This window comes from Trachymyrmex cornetzi, unplaced genomic scaffold (genome assembly GCF_001594075.2).
Source record: "Trachymyrmex cornetzi isolate Tcor2-1 unplaced genomic scaffold, Tcor1.1 scaffold857, whole genome shotgun sequence".
NCBI lineage: Eukaryota > Metazoa > Arthropoda > Insecta > Hymenoptera > Formicidae > Trachymyrmex > Trachymyrmex cornetzi.
Genome location: NW_017300198.1, coordinates 87,123 through 113,093, shown reverse-complemented (window position 1 = coordinate 113,093; position 25,971 = coordinate 87,123). Strand labels below are relative to the sequence as shown.

The window sequence follows — 25,971 nt, the reverse complement described above, 5'->3', positions numbered from 1 at the left end:
ACAAATAAAAACTTATCGAAAGAAATTATCTATTTTGAATTAATACTAAGTTAATTTTCGAAAAATGTTGTTAAATTTGTTTGTAAACTATTAAAACATGCCTTTTGTTATGTTGGAAATGGAAGTAATATATGACATACTATTAATATTAAATTATCACAACAAACTAAAATTATTAATATTAGGCTCGCTCATGCCATACGTGTACAATCAGTTTCAAAGAGCGCGCTTCGACATTCTCTTTCAGCGTTAACTGTCTATAAACTGCTCACCGACTATGGCTATTTATGGATGTTCATCGTTGAGTGATTATCACGATCATCTTTGACCCCGCACCCTCGCGTCCTCCTCGTAGCCTCCCTAGTTTCAGCAGTGTAATATATGTATACTCGATCTTACATGTAGAACCCCCTCCCATGTTGAAGAAGGCCGCCGTTGAACTTGGTCATTACGGATGAATAGTACCAATGGCGATCGATATGCACATAGTACTATAAAAAAAGTTAGTTTTCCAGAACGGCCAATTCATTAATGAAGAAAATATTTTTCTGGAACGGCGAATCAAAAATATCTGTTCTTTTGAAATGTCTCAAGTCTCAAAATACTAAATATACTTTTTAAAAAGTGTTTGCACAACTAACAAATTAGAAGCAGATAATTTTAAAATGTTCTCATAAATTTAAGGATTTATCTTTTCTACTTTAATAATATTTCAAATTTCATTAATAAATGGAAGACGTATTACACATTAAAAAAGTCTGTTTTTCTTATTTATCTATAAATATAGTAAATACTATGGAAACACAAATTCAAAATAAGACTTTGTTGAATACAATGTTAAATGGCCTCTATAAACACATATTTGTAATAAAGAATGTATTTCTTAACAAAGTGATCCTTATATCATGTTTCTCGACGAGAGTTGAGTTAGATCTATGTGATCTCTTTCCCTGTTTCCTTAGAAACTTACAGAATTCCGACAGAGGGATCAAGAGGGGGTAGAGATAACTTACGTAACTGATCGAAAGAATAAGAGGGAATCAAGAGCAGGGAAGCGAAAAATTGAACGGAAAAATGGAGGGAATAATACAATGTATAAATATTTTGCAAAACTCCTATACGAAACAATAAGAATAATATTATTTTAAATTGTTTTCGCATTAATTTCCAATCAATTTGTGATCTCAAATATACTTAAATAATAAAACGTAACGTTCATTGTCACATAATTTCGTTATCGCAAAATTAATGGAATTATGTAATTATATATATGGTAAAAACAAAAAATAACATAATCTCTCACATAACAATTTACAAAGAATATAAAAAATAAAAACAAGTACATAAAATGTTGGGGGTAATGGATATTCTGTTATAATTTATTTGATGTGTGTGTATCTATATTAATTTTCAGTTTCTCTCTTTTCCTCGCTGCCTCTTTTATTCGCTATTAATAACATACATTATAATATAAATTAACTTTGTAGAGTAGGAGGAGGGAGAAATTTTACAAGGCTTGATATCACATTCGCGTTTGTGATCCCGTCGCAGCCAATTGCAAAATTGCCTAAGATTGGTCAAACGATAATCGTGTAAGCCGGAAATCCGTGGGTGTCAATGGTCTATTATCATTTGTAACTCTCTAGACATTCATTCATTTTGCATTTGTAAGATTCAGTTGTCTTTTAGTAAAAATGTTTGCTTGTTTAAAAAGATCGGTAATTATGATTAAACCAATTTGTTTTAATAACGCTGAAGCAAAAATAAATTGCATATTGATCTAAGCATTGAGTGCATCCCAACATACGGGATGATTAGTATATCAGCGTACTTTTTTCTAAATTTTACGGATATTACAAGATTAATACTTTCAAATACTTAATCGGAATATCTTTAATTTTGTGTTTTCATTTACTTACAAAGAATTAATGATGCGATAAATAAGAGAAACATTCTAAAACATTTACCTGATATTTCTATTTCTTTCATCATAAATGCATAAATTCTCGTTTTTTTTACATATTTTCACGTGATTAGAGATATACGATTTAACTCGAGAATTATACGGTGCGATTTATTAGTGCGCGAATATATGCAGTAATTATGTATGATTTGGTGTCGCAATATTGATTAAAAAATTTTTTAATTAGTATATAAATCTAATTTTGGCAAATATATTTTTTTCTAGAAAAAATGAAAACAGTCCTAAAATTACATTTCGTTTGTACAGAATTTTATATTGCTGCGATTTATTTTCATTGATCTATTCGGTGAGAAATGACAATTGATACGTGTAATTTTTGACTGACATGAATAGCCAATATTCTTTCCATAAGTTTTCAGTCTTCGGTAATTCTGTCTCACCAATGAACATTTTCTTTTACCATTATTTTTTGCTATTGCCATTGTATCGATATACCACACATAAATGTCTCTTCTTAAATAATTCCAAATGTTATGGGATATTTTCCGTAGCAACGTAATGATGCGTGTTGGACATTGAAAATTAAAACAGTGTTTGAGTATAAGAAAAAGTTAAATAAGCTTTGAAAATAAAATGATAATAGGTAGGTATAGTCACTAGTATTAATGTTTAAAGTGTCTGTTATGTATACATTGGTGCGATCAACTTCATCCGCTGTGTATCTACATACCATGTATTTCAGAGCGTACTACTATGTATCGTCACGAATGAATAATTTTTTCCACACAATGCATTATCTTAAAAATATATGTAAAATATTTTTCTATACAAAAAGTTTAAACAATGTGTTAAAAGAACAACAAAAGTGATAGAACTTTAAAATTAATATTGATAAGATTTTGTGGCAACTTAACAAATATTTTGCATAATTGGCCGAATTTTATCTGAAGTAATGTTTGATTTTTGAGGATGAATTAAAAAAATAAGAGTAAAATATAATGATGACGAATAATAATTATGCGCACGTAACAGGCCTGTTTCTTCTTAAATATTAATAAAAAAAATTTTAATTTTCAAAATTTGTAACTACTTTTTCATTTAATATAGAATCCTGCAGCGATATATGTTAATGTAATGGATGGGGGCTTTTTCAGTTAAGCAAGCGATACATAGTATATTATTATGTAGATATAAATGCTTCTAATGTTTGTAACGGAACAAGAGTATCTTGTTCAATGTGTTTTTTGAACGGAAGAAAAGCATTTTCAAAACAAGGAAAAACGGTAACAATGAAACTATTAAATAAAAATCATATCATGCGTGAGACGGTACGTACCGTTATATATCATTTGTATATTATTATGAACTAATCGTTATATATTTTTCCGGTGAGGAAAATACGCGGGTACCGCGGTTGTTCTCCATTAACGCATTGTCGTTGGTTAACGCGTGTTAATTATCCTCTAATCTGACGTTTGCACGTGGACTTTCAAGGTCAGGGTCTTTCCTGATCGCCAGCGTTCGATCGCGATGAAATGATGCACGATGTCATGACGTTCGAAGCACAGGCGATGAGGGTGTTGTTGGTATTTACCGTGATTTGGTAAGTGTGTTGGATGTCAGTGTCAAATGAAATCGAATGCAAGGAGCGAAAAAGGATGATCACAATAGACGTTCGGGGACATCTTCAAATTCTTTCTCTAAACGCGCACGTACATACACAATAAACGGGGGAAGAAAAAACGTGGCTTATCCTCGCGGTACTCTTCCTTCGAGAGAACGCGGGACGTGTTTCGCGGTTTTAGAAGGCCAACTGCTACCATCGCGTGGCTCGAAAGCTCTGCAACCGTCGCGCTTGCGCGCCGCATCGAGCCGCGTCAAGCTGCATCACCCCCGAGCGCACACATACGCACTTTCGCCCTTATCAACTTTTGCTCGAAGCACCCTGTTTCTTGCACGTGCGTCACGGATATGCACAGATATGACGCAGATTTTTCCTACGTCACAAAGGATGCCGGTTTTTAGCCTTTATTTTTTAAATTATTTAGACGCTATTTTCTAAATCTGCTTTGGCTAACAGGTCACATATAATTATAATCTATATTCTCTTCGACACATTCTACAGTTTGAATATTTTTGTACAGGCTCCCGCAAGGTAAGAAAATAATTTGTAATTGAGTTAGAAAAAATATTCTATTGTCCTTGATTTTGTATCTATAGTGACTTTGTAACCATTTTTAAACTAAAACAATTTTTATATTCTTTTAATTAATTATATATGTTATATATGTATCATATCTTTTACATTTGTCGGTCATTAATATTAATAATGTATGTATATAAAATTTAGCATATTATTAATTTTGTTTCACAATCATTATAAAGCCTAATAGGATAGGATCTATATCTTAATAAAGGAATATACTTGCAAATTGTTACGATGGAGTTTTAATATGTATATTAACCCCAATTATGCTGACAATTGATTGAAGAGTATAAAGAATATTTACAACATATAAATCAGTATACAAATAGCAGCTCGTATTTTGCATAGTAATTAAAATAGAATTAATAAGCTTTATGGATTTGTAGCGTATTTCGAATTTATAAATAGCAAATTGATTTTACAGGGATTTAAGTTTTATTATCCAAATATTTTATATTGCGCGCAATGTATGTTATATAGAACAGAAATGTGGGCAGAAAATATTTAAAGCTTTTAGATTAGAATTTACGACACAAGTGTCTCTTCTAAAGTTATTTTCTATTTTCGGCACAGCATCTTTCTGCAGTACCTTTCATCTGCGTGGAACAATCCGCACCTGCCGAGTCTCTCTCGCTCTTTCCATTTTTGGTTTGTTTGCAACAACCAGACATACAGCAACCTCCGGCTGCTTCTCTCGCTCTAATAAAAAGCATAGTAATAACATTATTAATATCGATCTGAATTATAAAAAATGAAGTATTTTTTATTTGGAGAATTTACAATAATAAATTAAATTATGCATACGACAAAAAAGATGAATTTATGAATTCATTTAAAGTAGCCCATATGGCCGCCTTTTTAACCTTGTCGTCAAGCAGGACCATTGCGTTGGCAGATTACTTTCCTGCTGGGCAGCAGCTCTTTTGATCCGTGGTAGCATCGCTACAACATCCGCCATGTTCTTCTTTCGTGCCCGAGCAACATTTGGCACCACAACATCCTCCCTTTTTTTCTCTATGTATATATTCAATTGAGTTATAATAATTATCAAATTATCAAATTATCACAAATTTCTGGGAATGTTGCACTGCTTGTGCAATCATTATTATGGAATCAGGCGACCATATAGGTTTAAAAATAACTTTTCTTATTTTTTAACTAATTAATTTTTATTTTTATTCTTTCTTTCTTTATTTTTATTACTGTAATTTTTACTTTTTGCTGCAACATCCAACGAAGTCTTTTTCCTTACTGACCACATCACTCTTTTTCGCGTCACTGCTCAAACATAATGTATGATACATGACACATACATAATCTATATACACGTAAATGTATTTATGAATTTATAAATAAGTATATATGAAAACTTACTTGCATCGACAGGTTACTTGTCCAGCATATCCTTTTCGACTAGTAATTTTGCTATAAAAGATAATACCAACATTTTTCACATATATACATGTGTATATGTATATCCTTATATGTAGCAACTTTTTATATAGATACGTATGTATCCATAATATTACTTCAAGAAACAAAAACTTTATTATAAGAGAAAAACTACATTATGTGACGTAATAAAAAGATTACTTACGCACAATGATCACACATGATGAGTTTTTACGATCTTACGACATACGAACTTTAATCTTTTATCCTAAAAAAAAATTCTGAAATTTTGGAAAAATGTGTAACTTTGAAAATTTATATATGACGTGAATTACAAACAAATATTACGCGTTACCATGGTCTCGTTCATCTTTTTCTTTATTTCTTTATTGGCATCTTTTATTTTAGAATGTTTTACAAATACAAAATGTGTCGCGTTTATAATATAGAAGTAATTTTTTAATATATAGTTGATACATTTGTATGTGTGTACGTCATAGTATTAATTTTTTCGAAATACTTGATATAATAATAGAAAATAAAATATATGTAATCTTTACATAAAAATTATGTATATCAAAATGATATTTTAGGAAGAATATATAACACAAACACAATCAATACCAGAAATTTAAAATGCCTATTACGATCGAAGCTGGATCTTGATTGCTTTAAATAATTCAATCTTGAATTACTAATATACACTATATATGTACTTGCATATATACCATATTATAGTCTTTTCGAACTGCGCGTCGAATTGTTTTTCCGAACTATAAACGCAATTAAAACTACTCTAGTAATCGTGAATTAAATTGACAAGCAATTTTAATAATTTGATGCTACCATCAAACATCATATTATGGAGATGTTAATATGTTAAATTGTGATTCTCAATAAAGTGTAGTTGTTTTGTTGTATGACCGCCGTAAATTTGCACACGTATCATAATGTACAGAAGCGTATTATTGTGCTTGAGAGATTGACTTGCTTCTATTTTAATCGTGCAATTTAAAATTAAAAGATAGCGATGTGTTTAACTGTGCAATATTGTATCAAATGGATTTGGATTTTTGCGAGTTGCTTGGTTTCGTGAGGTGAGTTGATAGAGTTTTTATTGCTCTCTTCTTTATTAATTTCTTAACTGTTTTTTTTTTAAATTTTAGTTTGAGTTATTATTGCCACTCAGCCAACTAACTGTAATGGACATTGTACTCACGATCTCACGAAATTATGGTAATCGCATATTTGACAATTGCAAAAATTTAGGACATTAACTGTGATTCTTAATATGCTGTATATATTGTTGCGTTGTAGCTAAAGATGACTCAAGGACTCGGAGTACATGAAACATACGAAGTTAGATGATATTTTTATAGTAATAAACTCGATATTTTAACAACCAGAGGTAGACTCCTATTGCCTTATTTACTAATTTTGTTTTATTGTTAAAACTGTGTTTCTCATATGCGGTCTAAAATAAAGATTCTTAATATTGTTTATATTAAGTTACCTGAAAAAAGACGTTGTTTCCTTATTGTACCGATTATTGCGAAGACTATTACTAAGGCCTCGGCGATCTAATGGCTTAGGATGCTTGTGCGGAATACAAGAGATCCGGGTTTAAGTTTCTGCCGAGGTAATATTTTTCGCAATAAATTTATTAACAGTTTTAACATATTAACATTTTTATAATATGATGTTTGATGATTTCAGAGTCAAATTATTAAAATTGCTTGTCAATTTAATTCACGATTACTAGAGTAATTTTAATTTACATTCCGGAAAAACAATTCGGCGCACAGTTCGAAAAGACTACAATATGGTACATATGCAAGTACATATATAGTGTATATTAGTAATTCAAGATTGAATTATTTAAAGCAATAAAGACCCAGCTTCGAGACCGTAATAGGCATTTTTAATTTCTAGTATTGATTGTATTTCTCACATATGCGGTCTAAAATAAAGATTCTTAATATTGTTTATAAAACACGAAGTTAAATTAATTTTTAATACAACACTTTTATGGGTACTTACGTACATATATATGTATAAATATAATTAACGTAATTATATTTGTATTTTTATATGTATATATATACATATACATTTACATATACAAATATATTACATATATGTATAGTCAGTATGGTATGTATACTTTAAACTATTTTTATACATTTTCTTTTAAAAGATGGCAAATTATAATAAAATATAGTTATCTTATATAAAATGCATTTTTCAAATAAAATAATGTAATTGAATAAAATAGCGCGTTTTTGCATATACAACTACTTCATGCTGCTATTCCTTTATATCTTTCATAATGCAGTGCTTTACATATATCTAAACTCAAAGCATTTATCTTTAAATAAATGATACGCTTTTTAAAATCTGTAAACAGAATTCTCTGGTGAGTATCTCATGATAATAATAAATTTACATTATAATACATACGTCAGGTTGCTCTTTAATATAACATGTAGCTATCTGAAAAGCTTTATCACAAGCATTCTCCGATTCTAAAAATTAATTTTTCCATTAATTTATTAATATCAATTTTCATTTTTCAAATTTTTAATGATACCTATCGTGTCATTACATTTTGTATAAAAAGATAAGAAAATATAAAATATAGGTGTTATATATAATACATTTAAAAAATTACAATAATTATACAGATTGACCTTGTTATACAACCAAGTAGCTAAATAAAGGAGAAGACTTACGAATTGATTTGCATCGATGAAGAATTTTTCTCGATGACTCTTGCATACTGCGCGGGAGATGACGTAAGACTTTCTCAACATCTATACTGCTATTCTCATTAAGAATGCCGCTTTTTACCATAAAGCATTTCAAATAACACTTTAATTTAATATCATGTTGTTCAAAGTTACCGGCCTTTAGTTGCTTTAAAGATGCTAGATCAAAGAAGCCATCAAGAAGAACCAATTAAGAAAAATAAATGTATCTTTTTCGACGTAAAAGTAATATAAAATATTTTCATACCCCAAGAAACATTTGTTTGTTTGCGACACTCTCGTTTAATGTCCGCTCGTGTTCCAACATGCACACAAAATGAAAAACAACTTTGATATAATTATATTATATATGTATATTAAAAATTTTAACATATCGAAATTGTAAACATAATTTTTATTATTATACATTAAAATTAAAATATATATAAATTTAACACTAAGTACTATTTACTGTATATGTTATATTTATGTTTTAATTTTAGAGTGCGCAGTAACTGTATTTAATTTATACAATAAAATTATTTTACTATGAAACATTTATTGAATTTTTGTGACATTAGCAAAAATTTTTAATACAAAATAATGTAGGAAAATAAAAAACATTAAGAAATATTACTTACTAGCAGAAGTAATATTACAATAACAAGTAGTATATTTGCAATGTTCATGTTTCTCCTCGTTATAAGTTAGTCAAAGAAACCAGTTAGACAGCACTATGGTTAATGAGAGCATAATCGTAGAACGTATTCAACGTGAATATTTTGTTGATATTTGATCTTTGATAACAGTATAGAATTTGCATTCAGTTGTATTATAAATGCCAAATATGAAATTGAATGAATACATAAATGCCACATCAATCAGTTGTGTTATGTGCAGTGTAATACATAAATTCATATCAATGATTTTGTAGGACAAACTCATAAAACGTTTTAAAAAACCTCAACGTTTTGAGCAGTTATTTAATGTGTATAATATTTTTTCATTTAATATGTTTAAAACTGTGCTCCAAATTAATTTTTTCGAACATAGAAACGCATCTAAACTGTAATAATATCACAATTTGGAAGTCGAACCCGGAACTCTAGCATTCCATGCCTAGTCCTAAGCCTTGTCCTTTAGACCGAGGCCTTAGTAATATTCTTCGCAATAATTAGTATATGTATGGAAACAACGTCTTTTCGGGTAACGTAATATAAACAATAATCTTGCATTAAGATCTCTTTAATAGATGCCTATCGAGCATTAAAATTTAATAATATTGCTACAGTGTAGTTTAACTGTGTTTTTCTAAGGGTGCGTTCTAAGTTAAGTATAAAGTATGATGCATCTTTGTCCTTGTTATTCACCAAATAATAAAGAAGGATAAAAAGATACATTATGCGCTAAGTCTGAAAAAATGGTAATTATTTAGTATAAGGGACTACCTTCCAATGACTTTGACCTTGACCTGTCAAGGTCATGCCCCCGAGTGACTTTGAACAAATTTTAACCGTCGCTCGTTGTTCGTTAAAAAGTTGTTAACAAAAAAAGTTTGTTTAAAAAATGTGATTTTAAAGCAAAGAATTTGTTTGTAAAGCAGACGTTCCTAGAAAAAGAACCAAATATATCATCACACACAGCAATTGACTGGATTAACTTTTGTAGAAAGATAATTCATGTAATTTAATAATTTGATAAAACTACATAAATGGAGAACAATGTTAATTGTTTATAAAGCAGGAAATTTGTGTTTTTGAAGTAAAATATTTGTATCTTTGAAACAGAAAATTTGCATACTTATTTAAAAATTCTCTACTTTAATAAATATTCATTTACAACAATCTGGCTTCCCAGCTTATGAATCAATGGTTAATAAACAATCAATATTAAATTGGCGGAGAAGGAATTATTGTCGAAATCGATGAGGCAAAATCATATAAGAAAAATTATATAAGAAATTATGTAAAAAAATATTTTGCGCTGTTAAAGCAGGAAATTTGTTTCGGAGCGCAGTCGTGTCCAAAAGTTAGGTTTTATTGATGAACTTTTTTTGTTAATAACTTTTTAAGGAACAACGAGCGACGGCTAAAATTTGTCCAAGGTTATTCGGAGTCATGACCTTGACAACATATGTCAAGGTCAACAAGGTTATTGGAGTGTTGTCCTCTATAGTAAATAATTAATAAAAAAATTAATTCGGCGCGCAGTTCAAATGACTACAAATATACTTATAGTAATAATCTATAGAGGAAAGGCCCCTATTATGAGATACCGAATTCATTTTGGATAAATGCTAGAAGTCTATGAGTTGAACTTAAAAAAATAATAGGTCATTTTGAAGGGAATTTAATAAGCTTTAAGATAACGTTATATAAAATTTAATTCAAATTCCATTTTTTTTTCAAATTAGCGAAATTTGAAAAGTGAACAAATCACGAATTCAAAAAATTGTGCTCCTAATATGAGATGCTCCGAGAAATCGATAGTAAAACGCAAGATATAGCGATATTGCAACTAAAAAACTTTATTTCATGTTTCTAAAATGCAAACAAACACAGCCAGGGTGCGTGAAAAATAAGCATGCGATATATTATACCCAGAACTCGTCTTCGGGTAGTTGGAATCAAGCATCGCAGAAATAGACACTCGACGTTCATTCCGGTTGTCCTTTTTATTATAGCACAATAACATTTATTCTTTAGCAACGATTTTCACTATGGACATAGAAGCATGGGTTATTTCATATTAGAAATACCCTGGGTATCTCTCATATTACGATTTCCACGCCTTATGGTTATATGATCATCAAATCTAACTTCTGTAATTAAACAATTCAACATATCCCATATTTTTCTATTAGTACGACCTTACTCTATCACTACATGAAGAATTTATTGCCAAATATTTATTTATTAAATAATAAACAAGATTTAAAGGCTCATCTCAATAAAACTTGAAGATATCAAAATTCTAAAATCTTTTTTTACAATGACTACAGGCATGATCTAATGATGAATTTTCTACTAAATAGTTTTCAATCCAAGAACAATAAATTCATGGTGGAACCAATAGATAGCGTTTATTAGTTTAACAGAAATGCCGCTATCTCATATTAGGCGCCTATCTCATAATAGGGGGCTTTCCTCTATTATGAGATAGGCGTATAGTATGTATAGTATATACATATTCACATGGAATATCTAATTATTAAAAATCCGTTACGGGCTTTTGTTTCCTATTAGTTAAAATTAATTTCTATTTTTCTAAAATTATGATTTTTTATTTCGATGTGTAAGTATATCAATAAAATTATTTAATTAATATAATATATGTTGTATATTTTATTTACTTTTATTATTAATAATACTATTTTAATATTTTTTTTATATTATTTATTATTTTATATTTATATATTCATATCGTTGCTAATTAATATAATACATCATATAATATATTAAATTTTTATTTCGTATATATAAATCTGATTGTAAACTAATACGATTTATAATTGTTACAAACGATTGGCCACATTATATCAACACACTGTCAAGTTATATCTTTACTCTCTTACTTAATACAGATATGATAATTTACTCATAGTTGAGTTTCTTAAACAAAATATTATTTTATATTATTTATTTATTTATTGTTAATGTCATGAATACATTTAATTTAAAAAATCATTAGTATAGAGGAGAAGATGATATTATGGCCAGTGTAAATATTATAGTCCCCTCCCCCCTTAATATCTCCGCTATTATATAGCAAATTCTAATGATTACTTATGCAATTATTTGTTCAGTAGCTCGCCGTTACACCATGATGCTAATATACCAATACTCAATAGCCAGCACTTATTATAATGTATTTTTACTTTCAAATATTTCGATACGTTTCTATGGTACATTTTAGCATTTAATTACACCTATTTCCTCATTTTTCTTGAACTTGAGCGTATTATCACACGAATATGTATATTCGAGTGTGTTGTTTGCTATTCAACATTTTATTTGACATTTCATATATTTTGAATTATGCAAATTTAAACAATAGCACAGCATTTTGCTAATGTGGCCCTCTATGCGTATTGATTACTCACGGCCTCTTTTTTGAGGTTTTCATATTAAAATAATTATTTGATAATCGATTGCAGCTCTATTGTTAATCTATAGTTTATATTACAATACGTATATGTAGATTTTTAGTACTGAGCAACTTATATGCGGCAGGAGTTATGTGTATATACATATGTTTGCATAATTTGAATACATACACTCTATAATATTTTACTTTTTATATATGAATTTTCTAACCAAATACTGTTTTTTAAACAAAACCAATTTTTTATATCTATTTTTGTGGAAGGCCATATTACTATAACTCCTGCTTTATTTTTCGAGCTATTATGTAATGTCGTTACATTTCTATAAATAGTGTTCTAAATAATAAATGTTTCACAACTTTAAGTCTAGAATCGATTGAATAACATTTTAATAAATGTAATTATTGAATTTTCAATTTAAATATTGATTATTAACCAAGTTATTTTACAAAATGTATGTGGGGTGCCATAGTACCACCTCCTCTAAGCTATGTCGGCAAATATACTTTTTACATAACCATCAATTGATAAATTATCGTCAATAGTTAAATGTCATTACTGTTAATATTTACATGTATTCGGAATACTGTGCCAGAGGCCACTATATATGAGACAGACTTGTCTAATATCAGCGTACAGTTCCTTTTTTATTTATGTTTAATTGACGTTAAAAAAAACTTACTTTTAGAGTTAAATTATTTTATAATTAGGTTCTTGTGTGTGATGCATTTTTATAATAAAATGCATGCAATTTTATAATAAAGTTTGATTTACAATACGATAAGAGAATCCGTCAATAAGATGAAACATTTAATTTCTTTGAGTTTTATTTCTTTGATTTTTCGATAACATTAAAATGGATTTTTTAAAAATATAAACGTGTAAAATGAGTGAAAATTGGTTTAAATATTTAATAGTTTTATTTATATTATTTTAAACGTATTTGTCTGCATCAATTACTGAATCTATGATAGTTTTTGATGAAAATACATTTTCTTATAATTATTCACGTAAGATCTGTGGCTAATGCCACAGATTAAAAACACTTTATATATATCGTTAATTATCGAGTACAATTTATCTGTTTGACATATTTCAGATCTGCAAAGTGTTAAATAAAACATTAAATTGAATAATTAAAACAAGTATAAGTCCATTTTTCTTAGAATGCAAAAGTTGCCGTAATAAATAATAGATTATAGGAATGTATAATTCGAACTGGTAAATTTACATTATTTATTTAACACAAAAACAGTTTTAATACAAAATTAAAAATATTCGTGTATTATATTGGCCAGCATTATAATTTAATATCACAACTTTGGTAGTAACGTTGGTAGTTTGTTATTCATTCGCGTACATAATTTGTAATGTTGCGTTCAACATGACGTGTTTAAACGCGGGAGATTATAAAAAGAATACCTCGTACTCGATAATTTTTTCATAAACGCTTTTCTAATATAAAATAAGATATATGCGCCAGAGAACAAGTGTATATATAATAGAAAACTAATGTAATGTTTTGTTAATATTAGAGATTATCTATATATTTTCTAAATCGAAATCCTAATTACAGTCATCGAACTCCATTAAAGCCCATGGTGACATCAATTGAGAGGATGGGCGGAATTACAAAATCTTGATATTAATAAAAATTAAAATAACTTGCTACTTTTTTATTATACACAAATGGGTACAATATCAAGTGAATTTATGTAATGTCTTTAAGAAGTTACATATTACAATACTTCTCTCTATTACGATCAATATTACATAAAAAAGCTAATCACCGGAAGGAAAAAGGGCCAAAGTAGAATTGTGCCTTTATTCTGCTCATTCCATCCCCAATTACCCTGTGCTCGATATCTCGATATCACATTTTTGTTGTTCGTGTCGATGATACCCTAAGCGATAGGGTATCATCGACACGAAGTACACGTAGGGAACGTACATTCTTTCTTACTCCTGACAAACATGTACATCAGCGTCGTTCATCAAGTCACAGACTCACGGCGAGAACGAGGAGTCGAGATATCCTCTGCTCCGCGCGAGGGACCTATATAACTGTACCGGCTGTCTGGGTCAGGGGGCGGGCCGCTACGTTTGTAGTATACTCCGTATATCGGACAGGTGTACCCTATTCCGACTCTTCGAGTTCTCGCATGCACCTCCGAGACCGGCGATCGCACGCCGTCCCGTACGCGTCTCTTTCTCTAGCTGTCGCGATCGGGCATCGCGGAGTATCGCATCATCACGAGGTGATCAGTCGTTCGCGCACGGAGCTTAAGAAGGCTCTTATAGAGTCCGTTCGAGGGTATATCGAAACTTTGCACTTTACTATACGGATACGCTTGTCAATCTCATCTTCAATATTCGCGAACCATTGGAGCGTGCGAAATCGAGCGAATGTGCGCCGGGAACTAACGTTCAACAACGATTTAGAGATCGATGTAGCGATTCATTCAGTTCTTCGTTCGTCTGACATCCGAAGGAGAATCGAGCACGTTGGCAACAACCCGCATCCGGATTTGCTTGGGCTGTATCGGTTCAAAAAAGTAAGATATCATCGCGTCGCTAATATTGTATATTGTATTCAGTCACTGTATCTACCATTCGTATTGCTATTCTTAAACTGTTCGATTCATTTTAATCGTTTAATGTTACAAAAAAAAAACCGGTAAAACGTTATATGTCATTCATAAATTCGAGACTAACACATTAAACTAATATCAACACAGGAAGGAATTTTTTTCACGATGCGAGAAAAATGGCTAAAATATTACCTCTGTGAAACGCACCTCTGTGCATTATTTCGGACATGCATTTATTTTGCTAACTCTCAATCCTGATTATAATGTACGAAATACACCGCAAATTAAATTCCCAAATATTCTACGGTTCTCCGCTCCTCGCGTGAGTATGATGAAAACATCGTTATAGATAATTCGTGGCTATTAAACGCGCTTCTTGAGTCCAGCGGACGTATGCACGGCGGTTAACGACCAGCTACGTTGCACAGGACGTAATCCAATTAGCGCTACGTCACTGATTAAGTTATTAGAGGCAAGTCGCACGTCATCGTTTCGCGCCTCGTTAATGCGTTAATAACGGCTGGGTGCAGGCTCATTGAGAGAAATTATACGTCGCGCTGTAGGAGATGCAGCACGATACGCAGTCAACCAATCACGTGGTGACCGTTTTCACTCCAGCGAACATGTTACGGATGCGCAATATTACAGGTCCGACGGACCTGTTCTATATAATATTGGTAGAAATTCTTTTAAATATATTACATTTTCAAATGTAAATTGAGTAGAAGCAGTATTAATGTGTGGCACATGTGTATAAAACGAGGAGAAACATTGTTGCGCAATCGACTGCTATTTTATCAATTAAAATTACACGATAATTAAAAAGCGTGTAATTTCGTATACCATTGTGCAAACGATGGAACCAAACGAGGTGGAGCATACTAAAAGAAGTGAATCATGAATTTTTTACATGTACAGTTACGCGTGTGCGCGGCGTGTGTTTACCGAATAAGAAGAATAGATCCGTATTGACAGTAGTTGACAGAACGGCTTTAAGGGGATGCTGGAGTGTCCTGTTTTACCATTAATTTTTAATGACTCTTTTCTCTTAATTGTGTTTATGGATTGAAAGGTCCTTCTCCACAATTAAAGTATCGACAACAACACAGGCTGCCAGCTACAATTTAATAATACGAAAAATGGAAGAAAATTAAAAATTGTAGTTTTGTCACACCGGCTCCTGCAGTCAACTCGTCACAATATGTGCTGCATATAAGAGTTTCAGATTTTACCCGTTTAAAATAAATAGCCAGCAGCCTACAGAAAACCTCGAAGAACAATCCTATGCTTTTAGAAACGAGATAGAGGCTTTGGTATAAGAGAAAAGAGTCGCCAAAAATTTCGTTCGTATACTACGAATAAAATTGACGTGAAGCCATGAAACCGAGCAGTATTTTAGTTGATCTCTTTCTAAGAGATGCGGTTGCGATATGTTAGATAAGGACAGATGAATGCGTTTGAGCGAGACACAACGATATATGATAAGTATAAGAAATGAATGAAAGATGTCACTATTATCGAATTTGGAATTTAACAAAATCTGTACTCGACCTTGATTAAGTTTAACCGTCACTCCAGCATCCCCTTAAAGTATATACTATTATTTAAATTTCGAAATTACATCAATTTGCAAAGTTTTGCTACTCTTATTAACAAATTCGTGTGAAATATTATATTCATAAATTGTAATTACACTTTTATATTGAAATTTGTGTATCTGGCATAAATTTTTATTTATTTATTTATTAAAAATTGATACGTGATTTCTTTTATCGTATCTCTTATATGTTCTCCCTTTTGGTCGCATACAAAATGTAGAGATAAGCGATCGAATCGGATTACTTTTATTACATTTAATTACCATATCGCTGTATTGCAAAATAATTAGTTTATAATAGATTGTGTACGAACACGGAATTTTTTTTAAAAATGTTTTTTAAAATCCTGAAAATATGGTAGTTGTGGTACGATATAATATTTTAAAAGTTTTTACCATGCACTTCAGTAAAATTAAACTTATTTTATATTTTGTTGTAGTTTTATTAATAAATGAGAGAGATTTACATTGAAAGTATTTGAAATACACACAATGTTGTCCCACGACTATCATATTTTCAGGGTAAATTCTAAGAAAAAATTCTCTCCGTGTATATTATTACATTGCGTATTGCTATTCTTGCGATCCGATCGAATATATCCAAGCACGCTTGCTCCGTTTTAATTTATTAAGGAGATCGCTGGTGATTTTCGACGCATGATTAAGTATCGTTAAATCTGAGAGATCACTGTCTGATTGATACACCGTGGTTGTGTAGAATCTTTAGAGCGAGATAACTAGCGAAATGAGATCTAAAAAAGAAAATAAAAAAAACATTAGATGAACGATATTAATAAATCCATTAGAGTATATAAAACAAGAACTAACATATAAATTCGTCGATGCATCAATCCGTTCGACTTTTTTTTGCATGTTAGTGGATATTATTTACGACGCGACGTCTTTCTGGATGTCCGTTATGTGAAAGAGAAGATAATGAGAAAGGGGGACAAGGAAACAGAAAAGTGTCTAGGTCCTTTCTATATAGGTCGCTATTAGGTTGCTGATTATGCGAATGCCCGACTTCGGAATTACAATATCGACTGAACCGTTATACGTATTTGGCATCATGCCGTGTATCTTCGGTATACCCGATTCATGGTTAGCGCGAAACGGGAGATGGGTAAACAGCTGGTGATTTTTATTCGAGTACAAGCTACTCATAAGAGAAAGAACAGGTGTCGTGGTTTATTGTGACACGAATTGCAGAGAAGCAGAATAATATAATATATAATATAGTTTAATGACTTAGTGATTTTCGCGGCTGTCTCTCCAGATTGTTTCCGGTAGTTAGCATCTACGTGTAAAAGCAATTAATTATACATTTGAGACACTGTTGATTCTTGGATTACAACGTTATATGTTTTATTTAATATGTTTTATTTAAAAAAATCGAGCAAACAGAGACTACTGAACGCAGATTGTCTTAACAAACATGTCTTCAATATTTTTATTCATTCACGACAAAATTTATCGAGAGAAGCGACTTGGAGAAAAATTCCAAGAAATCGGTCAAATTATCGTAACCGTTCGATTTTAGATGTTATCGTGTATACAAAGATCGTATATACAAAGTACTGGATTCGCAAACTGGACGAATAGCCGGCGGCCGCGCCCGGCTAACCGGTTGATCCTTTTGACTTGGACTCCACGTGTCCATTGGTGCGCGTGCGGTCGAGCGTTGATCGGCGGGAGCCTACTTGCCTACATTCATAAAACGTCAAGCATACCACTTGGACACCGATTGCACATTACCGCACAGTCGTCTTGCATATCGTCTCTGGCTTTTCTCTTTCATGCGCGCGCGAAAGCGGTCGTGCTGTTCATCATTATAGCATTAAAACCGGAACGAATTTTTAAACTTTATATTTTAATTTTTAAAGATCAAAGCAACTGAGACACACTTAACGTTAAAAATTAGAAAATTTAGATAGATATAATTAGTGCAGAAGAAAGCTTCCTCTATCTTGTCAAATTTAAATGGTTTAGAAAATTTAGGAATTTAGATAAGGCAAATTAAGGTTTACGTCGATACATACATTATCGTATGTATACATTACACGTACATTACATATTTATATATGATATTATATATACCGTAAAGAGAAGAACGCTTGGATACGCGGAGGTATTTCTGCTGTATGTTCTGTGTAAGAGAGCATTAAAACGCAAGACATTCAAGCCGGCACGACCATTAGACAAATTAGTACCTACTCGCGACATAAATTTACCTACCCGCAATTTACATGACTGTTTTCCTCGTTTGTGTCTCAATTTACGTCCGCAGATAAAAGCCTCAGCAAGTATTTTATTACACTTAAATAAAACAGTTTTGGGGTTTTAATTAATTTCCTTTCCCATTTATATGCACGTTTCCTGTTTTGCGTTAATTAGATGCTTTGTTCTTTAAAAGAAAGTTGCATCGAAATCCTACTCTTTTATATGTGTCTGTGTGTGTGTGTGCGCGCGCGCGGGTGTAGTATATATGTATGCAGAGAAGCGATAACAGTGGCATACTACTACCCCATCTTTTTTCTTTTCTTTATTATAAAGGATATGTGTGACAAAATCATTTTCTTGTGAATAATCAATTAATAGATTGTACAAACACAGTTGTACCATTTTGAGCTAAACAGCTGTAAAACTTGCATGTCGACATGTATTTCGTATGTACACTTTTGCAAATTTAGCGAAATTTTTTACTTGTACCGATAGATGCGATCGCGCGGTTTCACGCTTACAACAAAGTAACGGAGCGAAAACCCGGACATTCGAGAGGAATTTGGGACAGGTGGCTTTAGTGGTTGCGCGAGGCGAACATGTAGTTGCTTGATAATTGGCGATCAAACACGAGCGAAACGAGCGAAATGCGAGTTCGACAACAGGCTGTCCTGTAAATGTGTCTTTTACTGCGAGGTAACGGAAATGAATAGCGATTAACAGTCAACACGTCTAACATGGATGTTGTAAACCGTTTGTTCAGATAACAAACTCAAGTCCAATCTCTTTAAAAAGACTCTATAATTATAAATTTCGTAAAACTCTAATTACAGGTCATAGTTGTGTCGAGTAACTGGTGAATACGCCGATAGAAAAGATAGCCCGCGCATTTAGGATAGCCGCGAGAGAGACAGTCTCTCAATTTTCACACGATCCTGTACGATTATCGTTATAGGTAAGTTATTATATACATTTGACACAATCGTTTTGTTTTAAATGCTACTTTTGTATTTTATTTTAGAAATTAACTCTTCACTTTTAGTTTTAATAAAAAATGTGTGTTTGGCATAATATACCGAATTATGCCACGGTGTATATTTTTAATATAATATATGTTTAAATATTTAATGTAAACTGTATCTTTTTCAGTGATACCAGTAGTGTTCCACCGTGGACACCAACGCGGTATGCAGTTACGCATTTATATCCTAGCCTGTCTCCTATTAAAGGGGGTGAGTGAATAGATACATTTTACATTGGTTATTTAATTAAGTTATTTTAGATGAATGTCGACGATCGTTGCGAGATGTAATAAGAATCACGCGTGGAAAATTAACGCGGAATTATCGATACACACACGTTACGTATCGATTGGTGTAATTTTTACAGCGTTCGAAGCGAAATTCTCGATTGAACATTCTCGGAGGCGAAAGAAAGACGATAAATGAGGTTTACGTTCTCGGGTATTAGAGACCACCGAGAAACGTGGTGGTCTCGCACGACGCTCTCTCGTGCGGGAGATAGGATAGGTCGGTACGCGCGTGTCTATACGTATAGGTAATTACTACATTATAACCCAGATATCGTGGTGAGTACGCACGTGGCCAGGCAATGCCGTTACCCAGTGCTCTGACCCAGAGCTAAGGGCGACTCGCCCGGTCCGATGTCTCAAAATGGTGCGCGAAGCGGCGCTCCAATCCGGCTCGTCTACTGTCTACCGAGGACCCGAGTAACGTTTCATCGTGCATCGGGCCGCTCTCTTACAAGGTGGTGCGCAAAAATCCCGCGCGTGGAACGACCGGTTTCTTCGTGTGAGCGCGCGCCTCGCGGTTTCTTTGCTGTACCCTTTTCCCGCATTCCTGTGGCCCAACACGATTTTCGATGCACGTATGTGTACGCATCCTTTTTATTTTCCGCTCAACTTCTCGATTGACGATTATCGGTTAAGTTTATAAAAGAGCGTGGCGCGATCAAGAAGAGAGCGCATCGATGAATGAATCATTCAGTCTGTCCCTCCGCCGCGCCGCAATGTTTCTCTCTATGAATTATATGCTTGTATAATGATTTAGCACCATTTCAACCTGTATTTCTTATCAAAGTCAAATTAACTCTTTCTGTATATGTTTAACTGTTTTGCGTGTTCCTTTCTCCTTCCGCTTCTCATATGTGCTTCTCATATATCCCTGCATGCAATAAGAAACATGATAAATTTTCGAGCGCAACGTTTATATACGTTTATATATTATACATTTGCAATTTTCATTCTTTCCGATAGAAAGCGACCAAACTGTCATGATCAAAGACGAAGCATCGAGTATAGCGTGTTGCGACACTTGAACAAAACGTGTTTGATATAAATGGCACGATGCACGTCATTCATGATAAATTGCCGGTTGTCGCGTCTTCTTTGAGAACCGACGTCGTTGAGACCCGTCACGATGGTGCGAAACCCGCGCAAGTGACTTGGTGGTAGGCCTTGGTCGAATTATGGGACGCGCACATTGAAAATCCATGACAGGACGAGTAAACAGACGGATGGGATGGTAGAAGCGAGAAGGAGAGAGTCGCGCCGAACATGTGCCGATGCGTGCGCGGAACTGGCCGATTGACCCGTGGCTAAAGACACGGGTAGTCCGTTATGCCCTAAGGTCACGCGTGATGCAATCGACCACTATATAACGTACAGTTCTATACACACGACTCAATGCTCCTATTCCGCGGGCTCCCTACCTCGTAACCTAACCCCCTATGGTCCCCACCGTCCGTCAATCGAATCGTCCAACTCCACATTCGTTGAATACTCCGAACAGGTTTATCGCCGCCGGCGGCGATTCGCCATCCTCCCGCCTCCGTGCCGTGTTGCCCTCGACTGCCGTGCCACCGGAAATAACTCTTTCGACGATCGCTCCATTTGTCCGATTGGATAATCGAACGATCGAGCCCATACTGCATTTCTCGGCGCAGTGTGATTCTGTCGAGCTTGACACACTTAGGTTTCCCATTGAGCGCGTGAGAAACGAATACCGTTGTATGGCCGTTTTTTCGATAAATGTATAAAAATTAGCTGAAACGCTGTTTCTATATACCTACATCAGAGCGATCAATGCTAAAAATAAAATTTGCGGATGAGCTCTCGGTACGGTAAATGTAGCCTCATTAGATACGTTGAGCCGAGGGTGACATAAGTAATTAATGATTTGAAAAGAAACAAACATTTTTTTCTATCGTAGTATCATACATATATTTAGTTTCGCAAGAATTTAACAAATTTCTATACCGTCTGTACCATCCATATTACAAATTTGAAACTCTTTCATCATCTTTTATTTTTTCAAACTTCAAACTATATTCTTTATAATATCTTTGAAAAATCCAAAACATAGGGATCGCATCTATATTGTCAACAATTATTGGTGTTTTTATAGCTGGCTCGAGCCGAAGAAGTCGAGGTTGTGGAGGCGATTCCGGGAGAAGATAATCGAAACGAGAATTCAGCATTGAATCATCAAGATAACGAGTTAATTAATTCCGATCAATTAGCTTTGGATTCCATAGCGGATAAGGATGCGGGAGGAAACCATTATAAATCGGGTGGCCTTCGAGGTCATCCTTTATTACCACCGGGTCGAGGTGCATTGAGTTTACCGCGTCCGCATCATAATGTCGCTTATCATGGCCCACCGCCGCCATTGCCGCCTTCTAAAGCGCAATCGGAAGCTATGGATAAGATCTATACCACGGGCGGCGGAGTTAGTACCGCGGTTGGCGTCGAACCTTGGCCAGCGCCAACGCCTGATATGCCGAAGATCGTGTCGCTGGACGTGAAATGCGAAAAGAGTCTGATGAAGGTTTATCTGGGTTTCGATAAGCCATTCTACGGGATAGTTTTTAGTAAAGGCCACTACAGCAATATTAATTGCGTACACCTGCCTGCGGGACTTGGTCGCACGTCCGTCAACTTCGAAATCAGCATACATGCGTGCGGTACGGCCGGCAATACGGAGAATGGATTGTATGGTTACGGCGCCGAATCTGGATCCGGGACGTTTTTCGAAAACATCATAGTGGTGCAATACGATCCTCAAGTGCAAGAAGTCTGGGATCAGGCGCGTAAACTGCGCTGCACTTGGCACGATCTGTATGAGAAATCGGTCACCTTCCGTCCGTTTCCTGTGGATATGCTGGATGTGGTTCGCGCGGATTTCGCTGGTGATAATGTCGGATGCTGGATGCAGATACAAGTTGGCAAGGGACCATGGGCCTCTGAGGTTTCGGGACTTGTCAAGATCGGTCAGACTATGACGATGGTACTCGCGATTAAGGATGACGATTCCAAGTTCGATATGCTCGTGAGAAATTGCATGGCTCACGATGGCAAACGCGCACCAATACAACTGGTGGACCAGCGAGGCTGTATCACACGACCTAAATTGATGTCTAGATTCACAAAAATTAAGAATTTCGGCGCTTCGGCGTCAGTGCTGTCGTATGCTCATTTCCAGGCATTTAAGTTTCCAGACTCCATGGAGGTTCATTTTCAGTGTACCATACAGATATGCCGATATCAATGTCCGGAACAGTGTTCGGAATCGTCATCGCTTTTGGAGAGTCAGGGTCTTCTAGAGAATCACCATCATCATTCTCCGACGAATGAACATCCTGACGTCGGATACGGTCTTCCGCCTCCGATCCCGCTGCCGTTAGAGGCCTATTTACAGGCAGCGGCTGGACGGTCCCGAGACGAAAGGAGAAGAAAATCCCGAGAGATAGTGCACAATCCGCAAAAGGCCGTTGGTGTGAATCGAATTATTCGAGTTGTCTCGACCGGTGACCTGACCTTTTCCATCGATGAGAGCAACAACAGCGAACTGAATGGACCAACGATGGTGTTCCCGCAACGTCACGAAAACACGGCCAGCTCGACCATGATCTGTATGACCACTCCTGGATTTGCGATTACTCTCATCGTGTTACTCGCCGTTCTACTTTCCTCGTGTGTGTTGTCCGCTTATCTTTTTATGCGTCTCAGGCCCTTCTCGACCAGGACCAGGAAATCGACGGCGTTTTCTAACGTTGAACAGAATGGCGCGACGAAGAAATCTTCGAGAACATGCTTCTACTCATAGAAATATTTGTCCAAGAGTCATCTCGAATTTTGGTAATTCCGATATCTCAATTTTGGAAGAGGAACCATCGAATTTCATGGTCCTCTTCTTCAAAACCGGTTTACATGCTTTTCTGCGATATCGTCGAGACGTCGTTGGAGGTCAGTACTTCCGTAATGCGATCGTGCAAAAAAAAAGAAATTAGTCTTAGCGAATACAATTTTGCCAAGACAAAAAATTAGCGGTAAACGGGTGGAAATCGTTTGTACTATTTTAAATATCTTTGGCCATTAACTGACAGTATTTTTTTGTGTGTATATTTTATGTGTATTCAGAATTTTGAGCAAGTCGTGCATATATAGCGGAACACATTTTTTACCAGAAGGCCAGGAGGGGAATTTATGTAGACTGGTCTTCGAAATTGCGAATCTTCAGGTTTCATAGAGGCTATCGAGTGTCGCAAGCACGACTCTATATAAAGGCTACGTTTTCTTAACGTGGTAGTATCAGCGGCATTATTTTACAATAAATTGTAGTACTCGTGTCGTTTTCGTTTAATGCGCATTATGGTCTCTATAGAGTTGTGCTTCGTCATAATGAAACTTAAGCTCAGGCCTTTATAGGCAAAAACATAGGCGATACGCCGAAGATTTAGTCAAAGATAATCAAACCTGTTTCTGCGTTTATTATTTATCAATCGATGTATTTATATTTTGTAATTTCTTTCTCTGTTTTTATCTCCTTTTTTGGTATTTGGGATTCTCTTAACAATAGTTGCTCAACATGCGACCAAGTAATAATAAAGTTGAAATTTCGTAAAAATAGTCTACAATATAGTGTTTAAGAGCGATGTTAACATGTTATATTATTAATAATATTATTTATATTTATTATCTACTTATCTAAATTTTCTAAACGTAAGTAGAATCCTATAAAAAATTTTATATGAAGTAAACAAATAAAATAAAATTACAAAATGTAAAAGTATGATCATTCTATTACAATCAATAAATTAAAGATAACAAATAAATAAAAATATTAACAAAAAATATATTATACCAAAATGAGAAATTTTTAATTATACACAAGTATAGTTAATTGTTGAAAGTTTACTTTAATAGCTTTTTTTCTAAGTTGCGAAAATCTAAAGTGCCAAAATATTATATTATGATATTATGTAAAACAGCAAATAATAAATTTACGTAGTCTGAAATGAGGTTTGCTTTGTTTCACGTGTGCTGTATGAATGTTAAACAACTCTCAAAAAGGTATGAATGATAACGTTATCATGATGTTAAGGTTTTATCATTTGTCGTACCATTGTTACTATGATCAATGTAGTATTGCTAAGAAAATTTGTTGAAAATGTGAAAAGCTAAGTAAAGAAAACGAGGCAATAAGTTATATGTAAAATCGTGTGTGTAGTCATTAGTTTATATTTGCAGCGTGATCTATTTAGTGTATAAGGTATAGTAATACGCAAGGTGTCCAAAAGTTGTAAACCATTCAATTACTCCTCACATATATAAATCGCTATTTAGTTACTTTATTAATCAATAAAGGCCGTTGATGTATTTTTGTATACAGAATAAATTATAATTGGGAATTAAAAATCCTATATTCATAAAGTGCTGTAAATATATTTATTTATTGCCATTATTATATATTTATATTTATATATATTACATATATATATATATATAAACGTAATATTTTAACTAAATAGTCGTATTATATCGCCTTACTTTTGCTCGAACGTTTTTCATTCGTTGACAGGCGATGCCACGTTTTATCTAGTTCTCAGTGCTGATGATACACATGTTACGCTTGTGAATTAAAGTTACTCAATCTAAGCGTATTATAAATTTTTACACGTGTATACATGTAAGAATAACTTAAGATCTAGTTTTAATATTAATTACTTGGCAACTCGCAAGTCCTTTGGACGAGTAAAGAAATAAAACTTTATCGCTCATCCATTATTAAAGTTCATTAAAATCTGTTCACACACACACACACACACACACAGATAGTCTCGTTTCTTAGATGAAAATAAAGAAACGGGATTTATATCATAAATTATG

At 33.5% G+C, this 25,971-nt stretch overlaps 3 protein-coding genes across 6 annotated transcripts; 1 reads left to right on the top strand and 2 right to left on the bottom strand.

The window, feature by feature from the left end:
• Positions 1 to 4,486: 4,486 nt before the first annotated feature.
• On the bottom strand, positions 4,487 to 5,842 carry LOC108769130 (S-adenosyl-L-methionine-dependent tRNA 4-demethylwyosine synthase-like). 3 transcript variants are annotated; one of them, XM_018519948.1, is made up of 5 exons: positions 5,728 to 5,842; positions 5,505 to 5,555; positions 5,346 to 5,408; positions 4,994 to 5,144; positions 4,699 to 4,829 (listed from the first exon to the last, which is right to left on the bottom strand). In XM_018519948.1, exons 1-4 carry the CDS (start codon positions 5,742 to 5,744, stop codon positions 5,027 to 5,029), a joined length of 249 nt encoding a protein of 82 aa, XP_018375450.1. In that variant the 5' UTR covers positions 5,745 to 5,842; the 3' UTR covers positions 4,699 to 4,829; positions 4,994 to 5,026. The 3 variants fall into 3 exon arrangements, with proteins under 3 accessions (XP_018375452.1, XP_018375449.1, XP_018375450.1); XM_018519947.1 differs by lacking the exon at positions 4,994 to 5,144 and having other exon boundaries at positions 4,488 to 4,829; XM_018519950.1 differs by lacking the exons at positions 4,994 to 5,144; positions 5,346 to 5,408 and having other exon boundaries at positions 4,487 to 4,829.
• Positions 5,843 to 7,802: 1,960 nt separating this feature from the next.
• Positions 7,803 to 14,327, bottom strand: Obp9 (odorant binding protein 9). The gene is made up of 5 exons (XM_018519940.1): positions 14,227 to 14,327; positions 8,538 to 8,617; positions 8,255 to 8,449; positions 7,983 to 8,047; positions 7,803 to 7,919 (listed from the first exon to the last, which is right to left on the bottom strand). The coding sequence occupies exons 1-5, from the start codon at positions 14,325 to 14,327 to the stop codon at positions 7,893 to 7,895; spliced, it is 468 nt and encodes a 155-aa protein (XP_018375442.1). The 3' UTR covers positions 7,803 to 7,892.
• A 207-nt stretch (positions 14,328 to 14,534) lies between these two features.
• Positions 14,535 to 24,671, top strand: dy (transmembrane protein dusky). 2 transcript variants are annotated; one of them, XM_018519942.1, is made up of 4 exons: positions 14,535 to 14,929; positions 19,616 to 19,737; positions 19,932 to 20,014; positions 22,208 to 24,671. In XM_018519942.1, the coding sequence occupies exons 3-4, from the start codon at positions 19,970 to 19,972 to the stop codon at positions 23,906 to 23,908; spliced, it is 1,746 nt and encodes a 581-aa protein (XP_018375444.1). In that variant the 5' UTR covers positions 14,535 to 14,929; positions 19,616 to 19,737; positions 19,932 to 19,969; the 3' UTR covers positions 23,909 to 24,671. The 2 variants fall into 2 exon arrangements, with proteins under 2 accessions (XP_018375444.1, XP_018375445.1); XM_018519943.1 differs by lacking the exon at positions 14,535 to 14,929 and adding an exon at positions 19,439 to 19,478.
• Positions 24,672 to 25,971: the final 1,300 nt, after the last annotated feature.

Excerpts from the sequence above, each read along its gene's own strand:
- Obp9 (XM_018519940.1), bottom strand. The coding sequence starts at position 14,327 with ATGTACGTTCCCTACGTGTACTTCGTGTCGATGATACCCTATCGCTTA. Across the intron at positions 8,048-8,254 it reads TCATCGATGCAAATCAATTC|AATCGGAGAATGCTTGTGAT; the intron begins GTAAGTCTTCTC and ends ATTAATTTTTAG. Across the intron at positions 7,920-7,982 it reads ATATTAAAGAGCAACCTGAC|ATTTTAAAAAGCGTATCATT; the intron begins GTATGTATTATA and ends TTCTGTTTACAG.
- dy (XM_018519942.1), top strand. The coding sequence starts at position 19,970 with ATGCAGTTACGCATTTATATCCTAGCCTGTCTCCTATTAAAGGGG. Across the intron at positions 20,015-22,207 it reads CCTGTCTCCTATTAAAGGGG|CTGGCTCGAGCCGAAGAAGT; the intron begins GTGAGTGAATAG and ends GTGTTTTTATAG.
- LOC108769130 (XM_018519947.1), bottom strand. Across the intron at positions 5,409-5,504 it reads CAAGTAACCTGTCGATGCAA|TGACGCGAAAAAGAGTGATG; the intron begins GTAAGTTTTCAT and ends ATGTTTGAGCAG. Across the intron at positions 4,830-5,345 it reads GTTGGATGTTGCAGCAAAAA|AGCGAGAGAAGCAGCCGGAG; the intron begins GTAAAAATTACA and ends GCTTTTTATTAG.